The sequence below is a fragment of the Arachis duranensis genome, chromosome 2, assembly GCF_000817695.3.
Source record: "Arachis duranensis cultivar V14167 chromosome 2, aradu.V14167.gnm2.J7QH, whole genome shotgun sequence".
NCBI classification, from domain to species: Eukaryota; Viridiplantae; Streptophyta; class Magnoliopsida; order Fabales; family Fabaceae; genus Arachis; species Arachis duranensis.
Window position 1 is genome coordinate 86,253,914 of NC_029773.3, and position 18,240 is coordinate 86,272,153.

The 18,240-nt window shown below is 34.4% G+C and overlaps 2 protein-coding genes and 1 pseudogene across 2 annotated transcripts; 1 reads left to right on the top strand and 2 right to left on the bottom strand.

The window, feature by feature from the left end:
* Positions 1–4,551: 4,551 nt before the first annotated feature.
* LOC107475517 (uncharacterized) lies at positions 4,552–8,909 on the top strand (annotated as a pseudogene).
* Positions 8,910–9,051: 142 nt separating this feature from the next.
* Positions 9,052–11,747, bottom strand: LOC127744836 (MDIS1-interacting receptor like kinase 2-like). Its single transcript, XM_052257517.1, has 2 exons — positions 9,675–11,747; positions 9,052–9,593 (listed from the first exon to the last, which is right to left on the bottom strand). Exons 1-2 carry the CDS (start codon positions 11,515–11,517, stop codon positions 9,217–9,219), a joined length of 2,220 nt encoding a protein of 739 aa, XP_052113477.1. The 5' UTR covers positions 11,518–11,747; the 3' UTR covers positions 9,052–9,216.
* A 2,670-nt stretch (positions 11,748–14,417) lies between these two features.
* Positions 14,418–17,190, bottom strand: LOC107475713 (probable leucine-rich repeat receptor-like protein kinase At1g35710). The gene is made up of 2 exons (XM_016095362.3): positions 14,961–17,190; positions 14,418–14,878 (listed from the first exon to the last, which is right to left on the bottom strand). Exons 1-2 carry the CDS (start codon positions 17,137–17,139, stop codon positions 14,529–14,531), a joined length of 2,529 nt encoding a protein of 842 aa, XP_015950848.3. The 5' UTR covers positions 17,140–17,190; the 3' UTR covers positions 14,418–14,528.
* Positions 17,191–18,240: the final 1,050 nt, after the last annotated feature.

Sequence of the window (18,240 nt, forward strand, 5' to 3'; positions counted from 1 at the left end):
GTTAAAAATGTTGACGGGGTAGATTTATTGGAATTATTATGGACTAGAATTATAGAAGGATGGTGTAAGCTCTTCCCTAAACCTGTTCAACGCGTGACCTGAAAAGTAACAGGAGTATTGACATTAAGGGCACGTGTATTGTCAATTTATAGAGCCGCAACTGTGAACTCAGCTCACAAGTGGAGCCCTCGGAGTGAGTTGGGTTTTTCTGGACTAAAAGGCATGGGCCTTTGATTTTTTTTACAAGTATCGAGATTGATTGGGCTATATGAGATTTAAGTATTGATAGTTCTTTCATTAGTAATGTTGTGGAGCAAAGAAACCCTAACCAGAGCCAAGTACCCTCACCGCCTTATTCACTCACTTGTTCTTCCAACCCCATTCTTGAATCAGAAAGCAACTCTGCGAGCCTACTCTCTAGACTCGAAAGGCGGAAACGACAACTTGTTCTTCCAAGACCCTACTGACGGTAAAAGTTGATGACCTACTCAACTGATGGTAGAAGCAATAACATAACAACGTCCACCACCCTAAGGACCGGAGGTTGTTTCGTCTTCAGCTGCTTCCGAGAAAAAGACCGCAGGAAGACAGCGACTGACCTTCGAACGGGGACGACCTAGCGCGACGATGTTCACGCGGCACTGGTAAGTGCCTACCTTTAGAGACAAACGGCTCGTCCCGGCGTGAGCAGTCAGCTATCTGTCGGTGACGACACGGATTGCATGCGACACCACAACCGTCGTGCTAGAAGTGACACATCTTCAGGGACACAGTGTCCAGAAAGATACCCACAGAAAAGCAAGACGATGAGGGGTTAGGCCAGCCTCCAAGACTCCACGAGTGGCTGCTCACCGTAACCTTGGGCATTGGGGGGTTTGGAAACGACAACGTTTTGAATTTCTTACCTAAAATAATTTAACCTTACCCCACAATCCTTCCATACATCATTATTATTACAGGCTTGCTTTTCTTTCACTAAATGCATCAATAAGACATCAACACCATCATTATTCCAACAATGCCAACAATGACATAAAGGCCCACAAGAAAAAAAAATTCATCTAAAATTTTATACATGCACCGATTCCTTTAATTTTCCTCTTTTTAGCCTCACTGTCTCGCTGACAAAAATAATAAAATCAAACAAAGCCCAATTGGGCTCAGATCGTACATCAGCTGACTCAAATGCAACTTGCCTTATTTTTTCTTTAAACTAATCCCAGCTCCCTGCCCCGTGGTCACTTTTCACTTCAGTTTATTTCAAGGATATCAAGAACATTACACAACGTGCTACACGACAAAATTTTAACCTGTAAACTTACTGTATGTGAATCATCAGAGTTCTAGTAAAGGTGATTGGATCATTTAAAAGCTTTCCTATATTATTATGTCATAGTAAAATGATCAAAGTCTACAATAGATCAATAATTAAATTTGTTTATAATAGTGTAATACAAAATTTATAAAATATCAAATATATATTTTTAAACAAATTTAAAAACATAAAAAATAAAAATAAAAGTAAAATTAGAGCAGTTAATATGGATTAAAGTTGTCCAATAAATTTGTTTATCTAATATTTTAGAATCAGTTTAACGTCCACAAAAGAGACCCAATCCACTAAATTCAACCCATCCCTAACATATCCATTCTCAACCCAAAAAATTTGTGGATAGGGCAACGGATTTTGTTTAAACAAATAAAATAAATATTTTTATTTACAGATATAAATAATTTAGAGTATTTTTATCGATTTGCATTATATTACTTATCTCGTTTACAGTGTAAATGAAATAAATGTATGTATATTGTAAACGAGATAAGACACATTTATCATTTTACATATCACGCACATGTATTATAACATGCAACTTATCTCGTTTACAGTCTGTAACACGCATCTTGGGAATTCTCTCCCTATTCTTCTCTACCGCAGCTAGCAGCCATTGAGAAAATCGACTACCGGCTGTCATTTGTGTTTGTGCATCCCTGCCTTTTCTGACGAACAACTGTTGCAGCCTTTCGTAAGTGTATCGAACGATGGCTGAAATCGGTAAATGCCGCATACCTTTTAGAATTGCATTCATGCACTCAAAGAGGTTAGTTGTAATGTGCCCAAATCTGTGACCGCTATCATAATACTGTAACCATATTTTTGTATTGAATCTACTGGCTTAGTCTGCCATCTGACGCAATAAAACTCTCAAAGCATCCATTTACTACTCTTACCTAGTCTTGCTTGGACTATAAGCAACATTTATGAGATATTTCTTTTTCTCAGCAGATTTGAAATGAGACATGAAATTCGCGGCCATACGCCTGACACAATAAGCATGGTATGCTTTAGGAGGCTTTCAACCACTTTCCTCGGCTCTAAGTACGGCCTTGATCGCCTGTGATCTATCAGATATGGTCAAAAGTCCTTCTTGTGGTGTACATGTCGTCTTAAGTTGGTAAAGAAGAATGGTCATGACTCCATAGTCTTAGACTCGACAATTACAAATGCCACAGGAAGAATGTTACTGTTTCCATCTTGTGCCACTGCAATTAGCAACACACCACCATATTCGCCATATATATGCGTGCCATCAACAGAGACGAAGGACTTGCAATGCTTAAAAGCTTCCACACAGGGAGGAAAAGCCTAGAATACCTTATCAAATTGGCCGCAGTCGCGTACCACCAAGTGCCCATCATAGTGCGGTACCGCTTTGAGATTACATATTGTTCTGGGACAACAAATCTGCAATGCTTACAGTAACCTCGACACCTTAATATATGACTCCTCCCAATCACCGTATATTTACACAATTGCCTTTTGCTTCGGCATCAAACCTTTTTGTATGAGGGTTTGAAGTGATAGATTTGTCTAACTATACATTGTAGAACAAAGATAGTGACAGATGGGTTGGACTATATGAGAGGTAGGATGACACTACAAATGAGGTTGCTATCCAACTGTCGATGGTATTGGAACATGGTGGGGCTAAACAGGTATGCGCACCGCCAAATTTATGCATCTTTTTAACGAAATAAAATATAATCAATAGACATTTATAGCCAAAATAATCATGATAAATAAGAATATATACTACAATTAAACCTGACTTTACTAATATCTGAGATTCTGTCACAGAACAACACGGAGACTCCAAGGATATTCTGCTGTAAATTGACTGCAATGCACATGATACTTTGATCGATTCGACTCCATAACTCGGTACTCAACACTTCTTCGAATGCTGTAATTCTTCACACCTTTCATGACTGTCTCTCAGCTTTTGAATTTGTGACCAATGTGAAATCTCACATCATTGTCTATGCTGTAATCATTCCCACCCATATTGAAAAATGAAGTTTTTTGGTACATCACATCCAGATCCAATGTATGATAGTGACTGGGTACAACGATAAGACCAGAATTGGCAGGACAGGCAAAAGATACCGAACTGAAGAACCAACCGGAGTCTTTGGTACAAACTCCTCCTCCTCCTCATCATCATCATCAGAAGAACCACTATAATTGCTATCGGTAACATACTCCTCATCAGACTCCTTACCATCTACGTCTATGTCTACTGTTGGACTAGCACACTGAAGTGGTGGTATTGCAAGAGGTGGGTTATTCTGAACAAAATTTGAGTGGCCAAATCTACCATCACCAACATCACCAACCTCCGTAGAAAGCTCCATGACTTGTTCCTCCATGATTCTCCCGTGGATATCAAATATGAGACATGCTCATTGCCATAGAGGCAAAATAGATGAAACCGAAAAATTTCATTTCCATCAGTGCTAGTAACCTATACCCAATTTTTCCAACCTCTTTTGTACCGTTAAAACCGAGGTGAGTCAATATTAGACTCTTTAGCTCAAACAAAGTATTTACTCTCCGAGTACGTAATAGAATAGGATTATCACACTCAAATATAATTTCAGTATCATTGTTTCTTATATGACAATTGGAATACATACTTATAATCACATAACCACTACCACTAGATATTTTTGCTTAATTTTGGAAGAAAAACGGAGGAGAAGAAGTGAAATGTTTGTGGAGAATACAAATGGTTGCAGATATTTTTATAGTTGCTCGAAATTTGTCGTATTTTATTTCGCTTACAGTGCAAACGTCTTCTACATCTCTTTTACAATATAAATGAAATAAGTGTGTATATATCTTGTTTACACTATAATGCAAACGTGATCATGAGAGAGAATGAACAATATATATCTGTAAACGAGATATATACACATTTATTTTGTTTACGTTATAAATGAGATAAGTAATGCTATACAAATTGGTAAAAAAAACTCTAAACTAGCTTTATCCATAAATAAAACATTTATTTTATTTATTTAAAAAAAATCGCAGGGGCAATGCAAGAATTTAAAATTGCAGTTTAACCCAACCCAATAGCTAGTCGGACTCGCACAAAAAGGATCACAGATTAACCCATAAACCCAATAACCCCTCCAACAAAAAAAGATTTACCCAACCCAAATAATGACCCGACCTGGTTTAGTTATACGTTACTGAGTGCTGACTTCATTTAATTAATGATTTGACAAGGACTGCGCTGTGCAGTGAGTACATGACTGAAACAGAGCTGCGCCTGAGTGAGGTCCGCTGGCACGCCGTCGCTCGGCGTCCTCCGGTACTCTTCTTCCTCGTTGGCTCATCGCTCACTCTGCTGTGAATCCTCCTCGCCATTGCTGCTTTTTCGTCTCCACCGTCATCGCTTTCTGTCGCCGCCGCTTACTCCTTCTCTCGCCTCTGGCTGAGTTTCTTGCTGCTGGCCTGCTGCTGCTTCCTTCCCTCCGCCGCGCAGCGCTCACTGCCGACTGTAATCACTGCTTCTTCCTCGTCGTCCAGGAAAGTTTTTCCTTTTTTTTTAAAATATATTTTCCTTCGATGGATGAAAAACTTTGGGATTGCATTGCTTGCTTGCTGCTTTTGTGATCTATTTGACTATTTGCATGCTTTTCGTAATCTCTTTAAACATTTACTTTTCACTTTGGTATTGCTTCTTGAGAGAACTGTGAATCTGTGATGTGATTTCTAACATTTTGTTAAAAGAGTGAGGTTTTTAACTTTTTATAGTGAGTTAATATGATGACTTTGCCACTTTGGTTTGAGTCTTTGAGAGTAGAATGGAATCGAAATATGGAATCAGGTTCTCTTTGTTTAAAACTTTGGTGCAAAAGTGGTTTTGCTTAAACGAATGTCAGCGCGCTCAATTCCGCTCTTTTTGAGAAGCCAGCTCGGCTCGGCTCAGTTCCGCTCAGCTCAGCTCATATTCCTATATCGCTCTTCATCGTTTAGTTTCTGCTGCATCAATCAAATATCCATCCATGTTTGCTTCGGTGAGCGACAGCACTATCCTTGTTTTGCGCCACTGCCGCTTCTTACTTCCACGTCTCACCGTTTTCGTTTCCGTTACCGTTACCGTTACCGTTAACTCACCGTCTCCTCTCTTATTCTCTCCGTCTTCCTCCTCTTACTTTCTTCCAACAATTAACAACAAAAGCAGAAACCCGAATACCTCTTCCTTCTCCTCCTACGCTCACTCCTCTTCCAGGTTCTTCTCTCTCTCTCTCTCCAACAAACAATTATCCTTCTTTATAGCTATTATCGAATTAAAATTCGTTTCTTTTGCGTCTTGCTGTTGAAGCTTGCTCAGAATCATTGCGTTTAGCTCAAATTTCCTAATTTTTGCTTCTTTGTTGTTTTTTAATTCCTCTTCCTTTTAATTTTGTATGATAATGGTAGGTTTTTCTAGGGAATGAAGCAGAAAGTTTTATGCTTTTAACTGATGCCATTTTTGGGCTTTTGAGTGGCAGTGGTGGAAGAGGAAGTTCTTTTGATATGAGGAACGACATGGAAAGAACAAGAGGACGTGGCAGTGGCCGTGGTGGTGGTGGCAGCTCCGGGAAGGATAAAATTGACGCTCTTGGTAGGCTCCTGTAAGCACTACTTCGCTCTGTGCTCATTATTTTCTCTCAATTTTTGTTTTTGTGGGATAATTCTTGATTTCTTGTCATTGTAGTCCATCAAAACAAGTTTCGGAGAAAAATTTATGTACCTTGTTTGTCTTTCTAATAGAATAAACTATTTTATAAAGTGTAAATTATCTTTTGTAGAGCAACTGCTCATAGGAAATTAGTATGTATGGTTTATGCAATGTACTAACATTATATATCACCCATTTTCTTTCTAAGTCAAAGTTAGTGATTTTTGTATGTTTCTCTGGTAATACCTGCAGGACGAGGATTTTGCGTCATATGGCATCTGAATTGAACTTAGATATGCGAAGTGATGGTTATGTCAAAGTTAATGATCTGCTAAAGCTGAATATGAAGACATTTGCTAATATTCCATTAAGATCCCACAATATTGATGATGTTAGGGAGGTCAGTTTAATTATTCATATATTTTTTGTTTTCTTGTTCGTTATTTGTTATAATTGCCATTTCTATTGTCATTTAGATTATTGTGTTGCATTTTGGAGAAGCATTTGGCTTGGGGAAAATAGCAAAATAGAAAATAGTCACATCATAGATACAAGACAAAAACTTCGGTACCACTTTTATTGTTGTTTACCATACGAGATAAATACATTGTATTGTATTCTGTCTGTCGACATTTTCGACTTGTTATTCTATTTAGCATTTTATTCCTGTATCCTCTGCATAGAATTTCCTTTTCTAAATCTTTTGTTGCAGAGTGATACTAGTTTGATATTGTAAAAGCAGTCACAATATGGTTTTCAGAATTTCTTGATCCATCCCTTCTGCAACTAACAATAGTAAAAATCAATAGTTGAATGAATCGGATAGGATTAACATGTTGATTGTAGCTGGTCAAGTGTATCCCACTCTTAATTCTTTACTTACTGCTACATAATATCCGTGGCTTATCTTTTTTTATGAATTGTTATTGTATTTATAACCACTTTTTTTCTGTAAACTGTATCTATATGCTATTTATTTGTGTTTATTTAGTCTTTCATTTTCATATGAATTAAGTATTAATTGAAGACCTTTTATTCTAAATGCTTTCATGTTTATTCTCAGGCCGTTTGAAAGGATAATAAGCAGCGCTTCAGCCTTATAGAAGAGAATGGGGAGCTACTTATACGAGCTAACCAAGGCCATACAATAACGGTAAACTATTCTGTTTTAGTTGAATGTGGAGACATTTAAATTGCTTTTGAAGTTTTTAAGAAAATCTTCAAACCTTAAATAATTGGATCTGTACTCTGTTTTATGAATATTACATAGACATTCTCATGTCATTTTATGTTAAATTGTTCATTTATGGAGTAATTAAAATACATGATTAACTTTTGATCTGCAGACTGTTGAAACTGAAAGCTTGTTGAAACCAATCCTTTCAGCTGAAGAAGTTCCAGGTGAATAATCAATGGAGCTGTATTTCTGTTAACTTTGCTGTCTTTGCAAGTCATATTCTCCAAATGGTTATTTTTCTTCATCCCCACTTTCTATTTTTTGTTTTTTCTTGATTTTGCTACCATATGCAGTTTGCGTGCACGGAACCTACAGAAAGAACTTGGATTCAATTCTAGAATCTGGCCTCAAGCGCATGAAGAGATTGCATGTTCATTTCTCTTGTGGTTTACCAACAGATGGAGAAATAATAAGCGGTAATGTGATTAGCTATCAAAAATTCATTTGGATATTTTTTTCCCTATTTGTTTAGGCTTGGTCATTTTCCTCCTGCAGTATTAAGGCTGGCAGTTATGTTATACGGTAGCAAAGAAATACGGATATCTTGTCTATTGTGATTAACCACTTAAGTACTTTAACTTTGGAATTTGGATATGTCTCTTTACTTGTGCTTATTTACAAGAGCCTGGTATAAGTATAATCACTAAACATGTTAGCATGAAAGTAATTCAAATAATAATTAGTCAATGATCCAAAGTCTGAATAAACTGGTTACTTGGAACAAAATGCCTGTAAACTTCACTTCTTTATTAGTAAATCAATTATGCTATCAAGCCATTCAATATTGCCCTCATAAGTACCATAACTAATAATGGTTTGCATTTTTAAGCATTTGTTTACCCTTGATCATTTGTTGGGGGTGGTGGTGGCAATTGATTGGAAATCTCTTCTTAGCAATTGGGGTAACATGAGATATTTTTATGGATATTAAAGTACTTGCTTGGAATATTTTACTCAATTTCTTGAGGATATCTTTTCTATTGAATAACTACAGCTAGCATCCCTTTAGTTTTAGTTATTCCCTTGCATGCAACCATTTATAGTTAAGTTTGATTACTTAGTTTTTGTCCTTGAATTCTTACATAGTTTTCTATTTTGATTCCCAGGTATGAGGCGAGATGTAAATGCTCTGATCTTTTTAGATATTAGAAAAGCATTGGAGGGTATGATAACATTCCAATCACAATTCTTGAAATGCTGAACTTCTTAGTTGTTTGTTGATGATAGTAACTAAAGATATATTCCTTTGCAATCTTATTGCAGAAGGTATGAAGCTTTTCATTTCTGACAACAAGGTTATCTTGACAGAAGGTTTTGATGGAGTTGTACCCCCCAAGTATTTCCAAAAGATAGAATTGTGGCCCGGTAGACAATCTATTCCTCTCCAAAATAATTTGTCGTAGTTGTTTATTACTGGTTTAGGATTACAGTGTGTGGATTACTGCTTGCCTGATTGGTTGTGTAAACAATGGCAGTTTTTTCAGTCTTCACCACCGTTATTTGGACTTTCTTATTAGAAATTCAATTAGTCTGGCTTGAGAAACTGTCATTGTTTCTTCAGCATAGGTGTTTTATACACTTGTTAAATTTAAAACAAAATGGTTAATTCTAACTCATCCTATGAATTGTTAATAAAGTTTTTCCAAAGTTTCTAGTTTTTTGCATGTTCTATATATTAGACAAAAAAAAAATGTCTAATGTATGATTTCAGGTAGGTTGATTATCCATAAACTTTCTATTTGAAAGCCCTACATGATATTGGTTACCATTAAGATTTAGTTATTTGAGTGAGCAAACTGCATAATTTGAAAGGGAATACTATAAGTGATAAAAATCATAATACAAGGCGAAAAATACATAAGAAAATTTGAACTGGAAGGCATACCCAGTTGAAACAAAACAGAAGATGGCTTTCATACATAAAATTAGGGCAATCACATAAGAAAATATGATTAAAAAAACCTCCTAATTTTTACCTATTGCGTATATTTCTTGATTCACAAGTTGGTGAATTGAAATACCATCAAAATGCCAAAGCAATGGCGACTTTGAAAACAAAAGCTCATTAGCTATGTCCTGCATTGAAGGTCTTGATTTTGGGTTGGGATGCAAGCATGCCAATGCTAATGTTAGAACAAGTACAATATCCCGCATGTCTTTTCGAAGAAAGGGCAATGGGATACGTGAATCCAATACATCTTTAATCATGATCTTTGGAGGAGATGGTTTTGACATATTGGAAAGTAGCTCCTTAGGATGTTCTCCCATTATTGTTTCCAAAGTCACCACTCCAAAGCTATAAACATCACATTTTGTTGTCACGTTGATGCTATAAGCCAGTTCTACAATATATCCAAACATTAAATAGGTTACTAATGACATTTCAATAATAAAGAAATAAGAGAATAAAACTACAGTTTTACCTGGGGCAACGTATCCGGGAGTGCCAGCTAACAGAGTTTGATTAGATGAATCAGAAGAAAGTAGTTTAGCTGTACCAAAATTTGATAGACAAGCCTCTAAATTTGAAGTCAACAAAACATTGGTACTAGTTACATCTCGATGGACAATGGGTGGAGTGCAATGATGGTGCATATGAGTGAGAGCAAATGCAGTCCCTTTGATAATGTTTACTCTCTTACTCCAATTCAACTCTTGAGCTTCTTCATCAATGGCTAGGTTATAGAACAAGCTTCCCTTTTCCATATACTCATACACCAAAATCATACAGCTGTTGTGCAAACAAAAACCATGAAGCCTAATGATGTTACGGTGACGAATTTCTGTCAAGACCTTGACCTCATTGCTAAAACTCTTGTAAAATGATGGATTTTCAGACTCTGCATTGTGAAGTTTCTTTAGTGCAACATTTCTGCCACTAGGAAGCTGTGCTTTGTAGACACTTCCATAAGCACCTGTTCCAATGCAATACCTTATATCAAAGTCTTCTGTGGCTTTGATTATGTCTTTAAATGCAATTTTACCATCATAGTTCCAAATTGAGAAGATATCCCCATTCTTGCTTCTTTCCTCAAATCCGTACTCTCTTTGGAGGGGACAGAAGACACCGATTCCAAGCCATATGAACACTGTTGTAATGAAGAAGCAATTCAAGGCAGCAAGGGAAACTAGTGCTATGGTACTATATGGAGAAGAGCAAGAGGGTGACTGCTTATTACCAATCAGTGCTTCACTTGGAAAACCACAAAAGTGTGTATCTGGAACAAAGGAATTGTAAGATATATTGAGATATGGAACGGAATGGAGTCCCTCTGGTATGCTTCCTGAGAGGCTATTATTACTGAGGTCTAGGTAAGAAAGATTGCCAATTTGAGAAGGAATATGTCCACTTAAAAAGTTGTTACTTAGCTGCACATAACTGCAATGATATAGAATACCAAATGGAATTGGTCCCTTAAGGCTATTGTTGGAAATATCTAAAGTTGAAAGCCTAGAGAGTTGTCCAATCCCAGATGGTATAACACCAGAAATATTGTTATGGGAAAGGTCTAAAGCTTTCAAATGGAACAGGTTCTCAAATTCTACAGGGATGGAACCTTCAATATGGTTTGAATCAAGGGACAAAGATTCCAAATCCTCTAGTTGTCCAAAGGTAGAAGGGATTGAACCATTCAGTGAGTTATTTGACAGAGTTAACTGCTCTAAATGCTTTAAGTACCCTAGCCTTTCGGGAATGGGGCCTTCAAGATTGTTTGAGTGAAGAGAAAGTTGAGCCAAACACTTCAACTGGCCAAAAGTGGAAGGAATAACACCTCTAAGAAAATTGCTAGCAGCATTAACTAACTTAAGTTGAGTGAGATTTGAAATTGAAGTAGGCAACTCACCTTCAAGATAATTAGAAGAGAGATCAAGATACATAAGCTTTGTAAGAGTGCTTATTTCACTGGGAATGGTTCCCTTGAGTTCCAAACCAGTAAGTTCTAGACGGATCAAATTGGGGAATGCAGTAAAATTGAAGTTCCTCAATTCAGATGGAGGGATAAAAAAATAACGCCTTGTTGAAATCTCTATGACACTTCCAGCGTCATTGCACACAATACCAGTCCAGTTACAATGTTTTGAGATGTCGCGACCTTCTGTCCACCCGCTATGGAGCAAGGCCTTTTGTTCCTCGTTCAAGGACGGGGAATTTGATGCTGCCATCATGGTGTTGGCACTCATAACGGTTAGGAGGACTAAGGCAAACAAAGTGTCAACAAAGATAAGCTTCATTAATGCAAGTAAATTGCAACCTGAATTTGTCATGTGTGTATCTAAATTTCACTGAATTGTGTTGTATACTATTCTCTCAATTGTTGTTGCACATATATATAATAAGGAGTAAATGAACAAAAATATATATGAAAAGTTTGGAGTGGACAGAAGTACATGTAAAAGATTGTAAATATTAAAGTACACTCGAATATTGTTTTTTATGAATAAAAGTGTCTATTGCTGAATTTGCAAGATTTGGAGTATATTTTTGCAAGTGCCATGCTGTAAGTGGATTTCTGGAATTGTTTTCGTCCCGAATATGTCTAAAAGATAAGAAAAGATGACATGTGTGTGTATCATTTCATTATTTGTCGTTAAACTTGTATTAATTGATTGAAAGAAACGGTGAGAATGTGACATATATAGAAAATATGGTTAGAGAAGTTGCTAGGTTCCTTCGCAACCACTTAAGAGAATGACTAATAATTAATACTAGCTTTAGACTCAGGCATTCCCCGGGAATAAAATGGATATACATTTTATAAAATAAATTTAAAATTTAATAATTATAAAATTAAAAAATGTATACATAAATTGGATTTTAAAAAATATTTTATTTAATTTTATATTATTATTTTTATTTTTTAAACAGTCAGTTGTGTTTTTTTTAGATTATATTTAAATACTATAGTACAAATATAAAATTATTAGATAAAATGCAAGTTTGAGTATAATGTTTTAATAGTTGAAATTAACATTTAATTTTTTAATTATATTTTTATGTTTCACGATAATACGATGTATTTTCATAAATATTTTAATTAAATGATATTAAAAAATATAAATTATTGAAAAGAAAAAAGAAGTGATATATAGATTATATAATTAATGAATATAATTAGACCAAAAATAAAAAACTAAAATGAAATTATAAAGAATATGATATATAGTTGAAATTAATATTAAATATTCTAATTTTATTTTTTATGACTTGCGATAATACCATGTATTTTTAACAATATGACAACTAAATGATATTAAAAAATGTAAATTGTTAAAAACAAAAAGGAATGATATATGAACGATATAATTAATGAACACAATTGAACCAAAAATTAAAAAAAAAAACTAAAAAGAAATTGTAAAAGTCTAGTGTTTCAATAATTTATCAAATGAATACAATTAACCAAAAATAAAAAAACTAAAAAGAGGTCTAGTGTTTTAGGAATTTATCACCTAATACACATATTTAACAAACTAAAAAAAAGAGTTGTGGTCGTCAATCAAATTCTTCAAATACTCGTGTAAAATATTAGTAAGAATAGAGAAAAAGAATAAAAGGTATGATATTATGTGAAAGATGTGATAAAAAAGATGTATGAAGTGAATATTATTAATTTATATAGTAAATATAAGAAGGAGTGAGTATGAAAGAAGACGATGAATTATGTTTTATTACTCAATTTATGTTTATTAAAAAAAATAACATTAACATTAAAACCATATAGAATCCTATATAAAAATAAAAAGTAAGAGAATATGAAAAATATATAGTAACCTAAAGAAAAATAAACGTTGTAAGAGTGAGAAAGAAAATAAAAAAGAATTTTAAATTATAATTTTATATAATAAATATAAGAAGGAGTGAATATAAAAGAAGAAAATAAATTATGTTTATACATATTAAAGAGAAATAATATTAGTATTAAAGGCATAAAGCATTTTATATAAAAGTAAAAAGAGAATATAAAAATTATAGAGTAACTTAAAAATAAATAAATATTGTAAAAGTGAGAAAGAAAATAAAAGAAAAATCTTAAGTTATAATAATGAGACACATGAAAAGTAGAAAAAAAATTAAAAAGTAATTCAATTAAATAAATAATAAATAAATTATGTCCATTAATTATTTAAATTAACGTGACATAACATTAAAAAGTTAGAAGTCTAAGAATATATTGAAAAATATAAGGCTTGTAATGAATGGTTAACTATTATCCTTCCATCATTTTCTTGAAGAAGAGTTCTTGGTCACCTAATAAGGTATAATGAATGGTTAACTATCATCACCTTTCACTATATATCATTTTGGAAAATATTGTTGAAAACTATGACGATTGACGACCCATTAAGCACGAAATGTGGTCTCCCAAGGAAGGAGTTCAAGATCTTAACCTCAGTGTACGTCTAGTGAAGCTATGTAAGTTGCATCTAAATAATGATGTTCTCTATTATATTTTTTTAAACGACGTTTTAATGTTCCAAATATTTAGTTTGACTTAGTATTTTTATATTATATTATTAAATAAATAAGAAGGAATATTTGTACAAGAGCGAAGATAGTTTTGGTGTACGAATGTAATTAGAGGTAATTACATATTATATAATACTATAGAACTAAAAAGTGTTAATATGACTTTAAATAATGCTTTTCATAATAGAAAATATTTTTGTTTTGCAAAACTAAGGAAATTCAATTAAGTTATACGTTGGGGGGAATGTTGAGGCTCTCTCAATTGTTGAACTCTTTCGGCTCTTTTAGGTTGGGTCAACGGGTCAAAAAACTAGTTAGTTAGTCAAGAAAATTTCCATAGGATTGCAAAATACCTCATGATAGTAATAAAAAACAAAAGAAATTTGCTTAGCTTTTTTTTTTTGACAGAAAAATTTGCTTAGCTTTTGAAATAAAAATAGGGGAGTACTAAGAGAACAATGAAAATTTTGAACAACATGAATAACCACCAATCAAATGAAAATACACTACACCCTAATTTAATGCTATTAATTAAATTTACTCTTTTAACTTTATTAATTCACATTATTTACACATTGTTCAAAAATTTTGTTAGTTACCTATACTTTTTCATAATATAAATCAAACAATTTGACCAATATAAACTAAATTGAAACGATACTGCTCAACCCATAGATTAGAACATTGAGGGATGTCATATTTAGTTATATGCCCAAAAGTTCAAGTGTTGCATTATTTTGTGACTCACTAAAACATGCAACTTGCAATGCTGCGTATACATGCTACTAAAATACAATCATATGACATGCTAATGCATCAATTGGTAGATTGAGACATCAAAAAAAGAAGAATTCATTGAAGCCTTGGAAACTGAAAACTCATTAGCCACATCCTGCATTGATGGTCTGGATTTTGGGTCAGAAGAGAGGCATGCTAATGCTAGCTTTACAACATGCACAACATCTTTCATATCTTTCTGAGATTTCGGAAGTGGAATCCGCGGATCCAACACATCTTTCACCAATAATTGTTGAGTAGATGGCTTTGACATAATGGACATGAATTCTCCTGGGTGATGACCCATCATTGTTTCTAATGCCACCACTCCGAAACTATAAACATCACATTTTGTAGTCACACTCATGGTGTATGCCAATTCTACATCAAACACAGCCATAGAGAGTTATATAAATGATGATGAGGACAGTGATTTATTTGGATAATTAGAATTAGAAATTACCTGGAGCAATGTATCCATAAGTGCCAACTAAAAGAGTTTGGTTAGATGAATCAGGATCAAGAAGTCTCGCTGTGCCGAAATCTGAGACACAAGCTTCTAACTCTGAATTTAGCAGAACATTGTTGCTGCTGACATCTCGATGAACAATAGGAGAAGGACAGTGATGATGCATGTGAGCAAGAGCATAAGCTGTCCCTTTGATGATATTCACCCTCTTGCTCCACTTCAACTCTTGTGCTTCCATCTCATCCGCCAAGATACAAAACAAGCTTCCTCTTTCCAAGTATTCATACACCAAAAACATGCATCTGTTATGCAAACAATAACCATAAAGCCTAATGATGTTGCGGTGGCGAATCTCTGTCAAGACCTCAACTTCATTGCAGAAGCTCTTGTAATAGGATGGATTTTCTGATTCTGTTTTGTGAAGCTTCTTCAATGCAACAGTTTTGCCACTTGGAAGTCGCGCTTCGTAGACGCTACCATAAGCGCCGGTTCCAATGCAATATCTGATATCAAAGTTCTCTGTTGCTTCAATGATGTCCTCAAATGCAATTTGGCCATCATAGTTCCAAATTGAGAACAAGTCTCCATTTTTTGTGGCCTTATTTTCAAGCTTGTCATGATGCCTGGCACGGAAAATACATATTCCAATCCCAACAGAACCCAATGAAATGGTAATGCAGACCACGATTATGACCAAAACCAATGATCGACCAAAATGCTTGTTATGATGGTCGTCTAATTGATCATCCCAGTCATAATATTCATCATTATCAAGAAAGCGATTGCAACATATATAACAGAATGGAATAAGAGACTCAAGTTCCTTTGTATTTTTGATACTAAGGTTATTGTAACGAAGGTCTAAATATGAAACGTTTCCAATTTGAGAAGGAATGCTTCCACTTAATCTGTTATTGCTTAGGTCAATATAACTAGAGTGAATAAAGAGAGAATATGGGATAACACCAGAAATTGCATTACTAGACAGATCTAAAACTTTTAGATGCAACAAATGCTCTATTTCTTTGGGGATACAACCATCTATCCTGTTGGATCCGATGGTGAGCACTTCCAAATGGGTCAAGTACCCGATTTGTTCAGGAATTAGACCAGACAGGGAATTTGAACTCAGGTTTAAGGTTACTAAATTTGTTAATTTCCCTATTTCACGAGGAATGAAACCACTAAGCAAATCTGAATGAAGGTGGAGACTTGTCAAACGCTTCAAGTATCCAATTTGCTCAGGAATTGGAGCAGACAGGAAATTTGAACTCAGGTCAAAGGTTAATAAATTTGTTAATTTCCCTATTTCATGAGGAATGAAGCCACTAAGTTTGTTTTGGGAAAGGTCCAATACAAGAAGTTGAATTAGATTTGGCAATGTGAAAGGAACCTCACCAACTAGTAGATTGTTGGAAAGTTTCATGTGTGTGAGACTGCTCATTTGACCCAAGATCAATGGAATGCTTCCATTGAAGCTGTTGCCACTCAAGTCCAACATGACAAGTCTCTCCAGCTTGCTTAGTTCTTGTGGAATTGTACCACTAATATAATTGTTCGAAAGGTCCAACACAAGAAGATGAGTTAGATTTGTCAATGTGAAAGGAACCTTATCAATTAGTAGATTGTTGGAAAGATTCATGTGTGTGAGACTGCTCATTTGACCAAAAATCAATGGAATGCTTCCAAAGAACCTGTTGGCACTCAAGTCTAACACAAGAAGTTGAGTTAGATTTTCCAATAATGTAAAAGGAAGCTCACCTTCAAAAGTGTTGTATGATAGGTTGAGATGTTGTAGCTTCTTGAGACCACTTAGTTTAGGAAACTCACATAACCCGATTTCACTGAGATCTAGATGGACTAGATTTTGAAACACTGAAAAGTTTAGTTTCAATAAGCAGATTTGTGTGCTGAACTCGTCGGTGAAATTTCTTGGAATTGGAGGTGAAAGCAATGTTATACTTCCAGCTTTGTTACAGTTAACTCCGGGCCAGTTGCAACGGTTTGAGACATTATTATATTGGTTACTCCACAACTCTTTACTAATTGAAAGCATAGCATTGGCTTCTTCATCTAAGGCTGACAATTTGTGAGTTCCAGCATCGGTGGTGATGTCAACAAAGACAAGTGGCACTAACGTCAAAATAATAATGCAAGTGCATGATATAGCCATTGGAGTTACAAGTGTTTGATGAATTAATGATCAAGATATGTATTCTTCAATTATTATTCCACAACTTAAAGCCTCAGGGAAAGTGGAATAAGGCTACTAATTAGTGTCATTTTCTACAACTTGAAAGCGACGACAATCAAAATGGAACATAGAACTTTGGTCTTTTCACAATGGAATTCTCAAGTCGTTGGTGGAACATAGAATGAACGTGTAAGTCGGGCAAATCAAATTCTGCCAAATATATCGTCATAAAGATATGACTAAAATAGAGTTCAAGAGGATGAAATGTATACATATATAAATGTCCGTTGATTCTTCCATCATTTTCTTGATGAGTGTTCTTGGTCACCTAATGGCCTTATAAATCAAGGAATGGATAACAAGATTGTCACCATTCACTATAAATCAATTTTGGAAAATATTATTGAAAACTACGACGACCCATTAAGCACGAAATGAGGGTCTTGCAAGTTGCAAGCATATCAAGATCTTAATGCTTCCAAATATTTAGTTTAACTTAGTATTAATGTATTAGTAAGTAAATAACAAGCAATATTTGTATATAAGCTTAGGCAATTTTGGTTTACAAATATACAATTAGAGGTACTTATTATATGAGATTCTAAAATTAAAAGTGCTAATAAATAAAAATCCAAATAGGCAGATAGACTACCGTAAGGCGTATACCTCCAAATGCTTAAGAAAAAAAAAAGAAAGAAAAATCTAAATTATATATGTTAATCAAACAATTTGACCAATTTAAATTAAATTTGTGTTGAAATCATACCGTTAAAGGGTGTTACCCTTAATTTATTGCCACAATATTTTTTATTTCTATATAATAAGAACATTGAGGAATGTTACCCTTAATTTTAGTCTTAAAACTTTCTTGTATTATTTTGTGACTTGCTAAAACTTAAGTTTAAATTAAGAGGAATATTCTGGACCAGCAGAATTTGTGATGTGTAGTTATCAATTAGTCATCATTAATATATTTAATGGTGTGAAATGATATCTAATGATGTAGGATTATTCATTTTTTTATCGTTAAGTATTGGCCAGATTTTAATAAAAGTACAGTCTCTAAACTTTTTCTTAAAG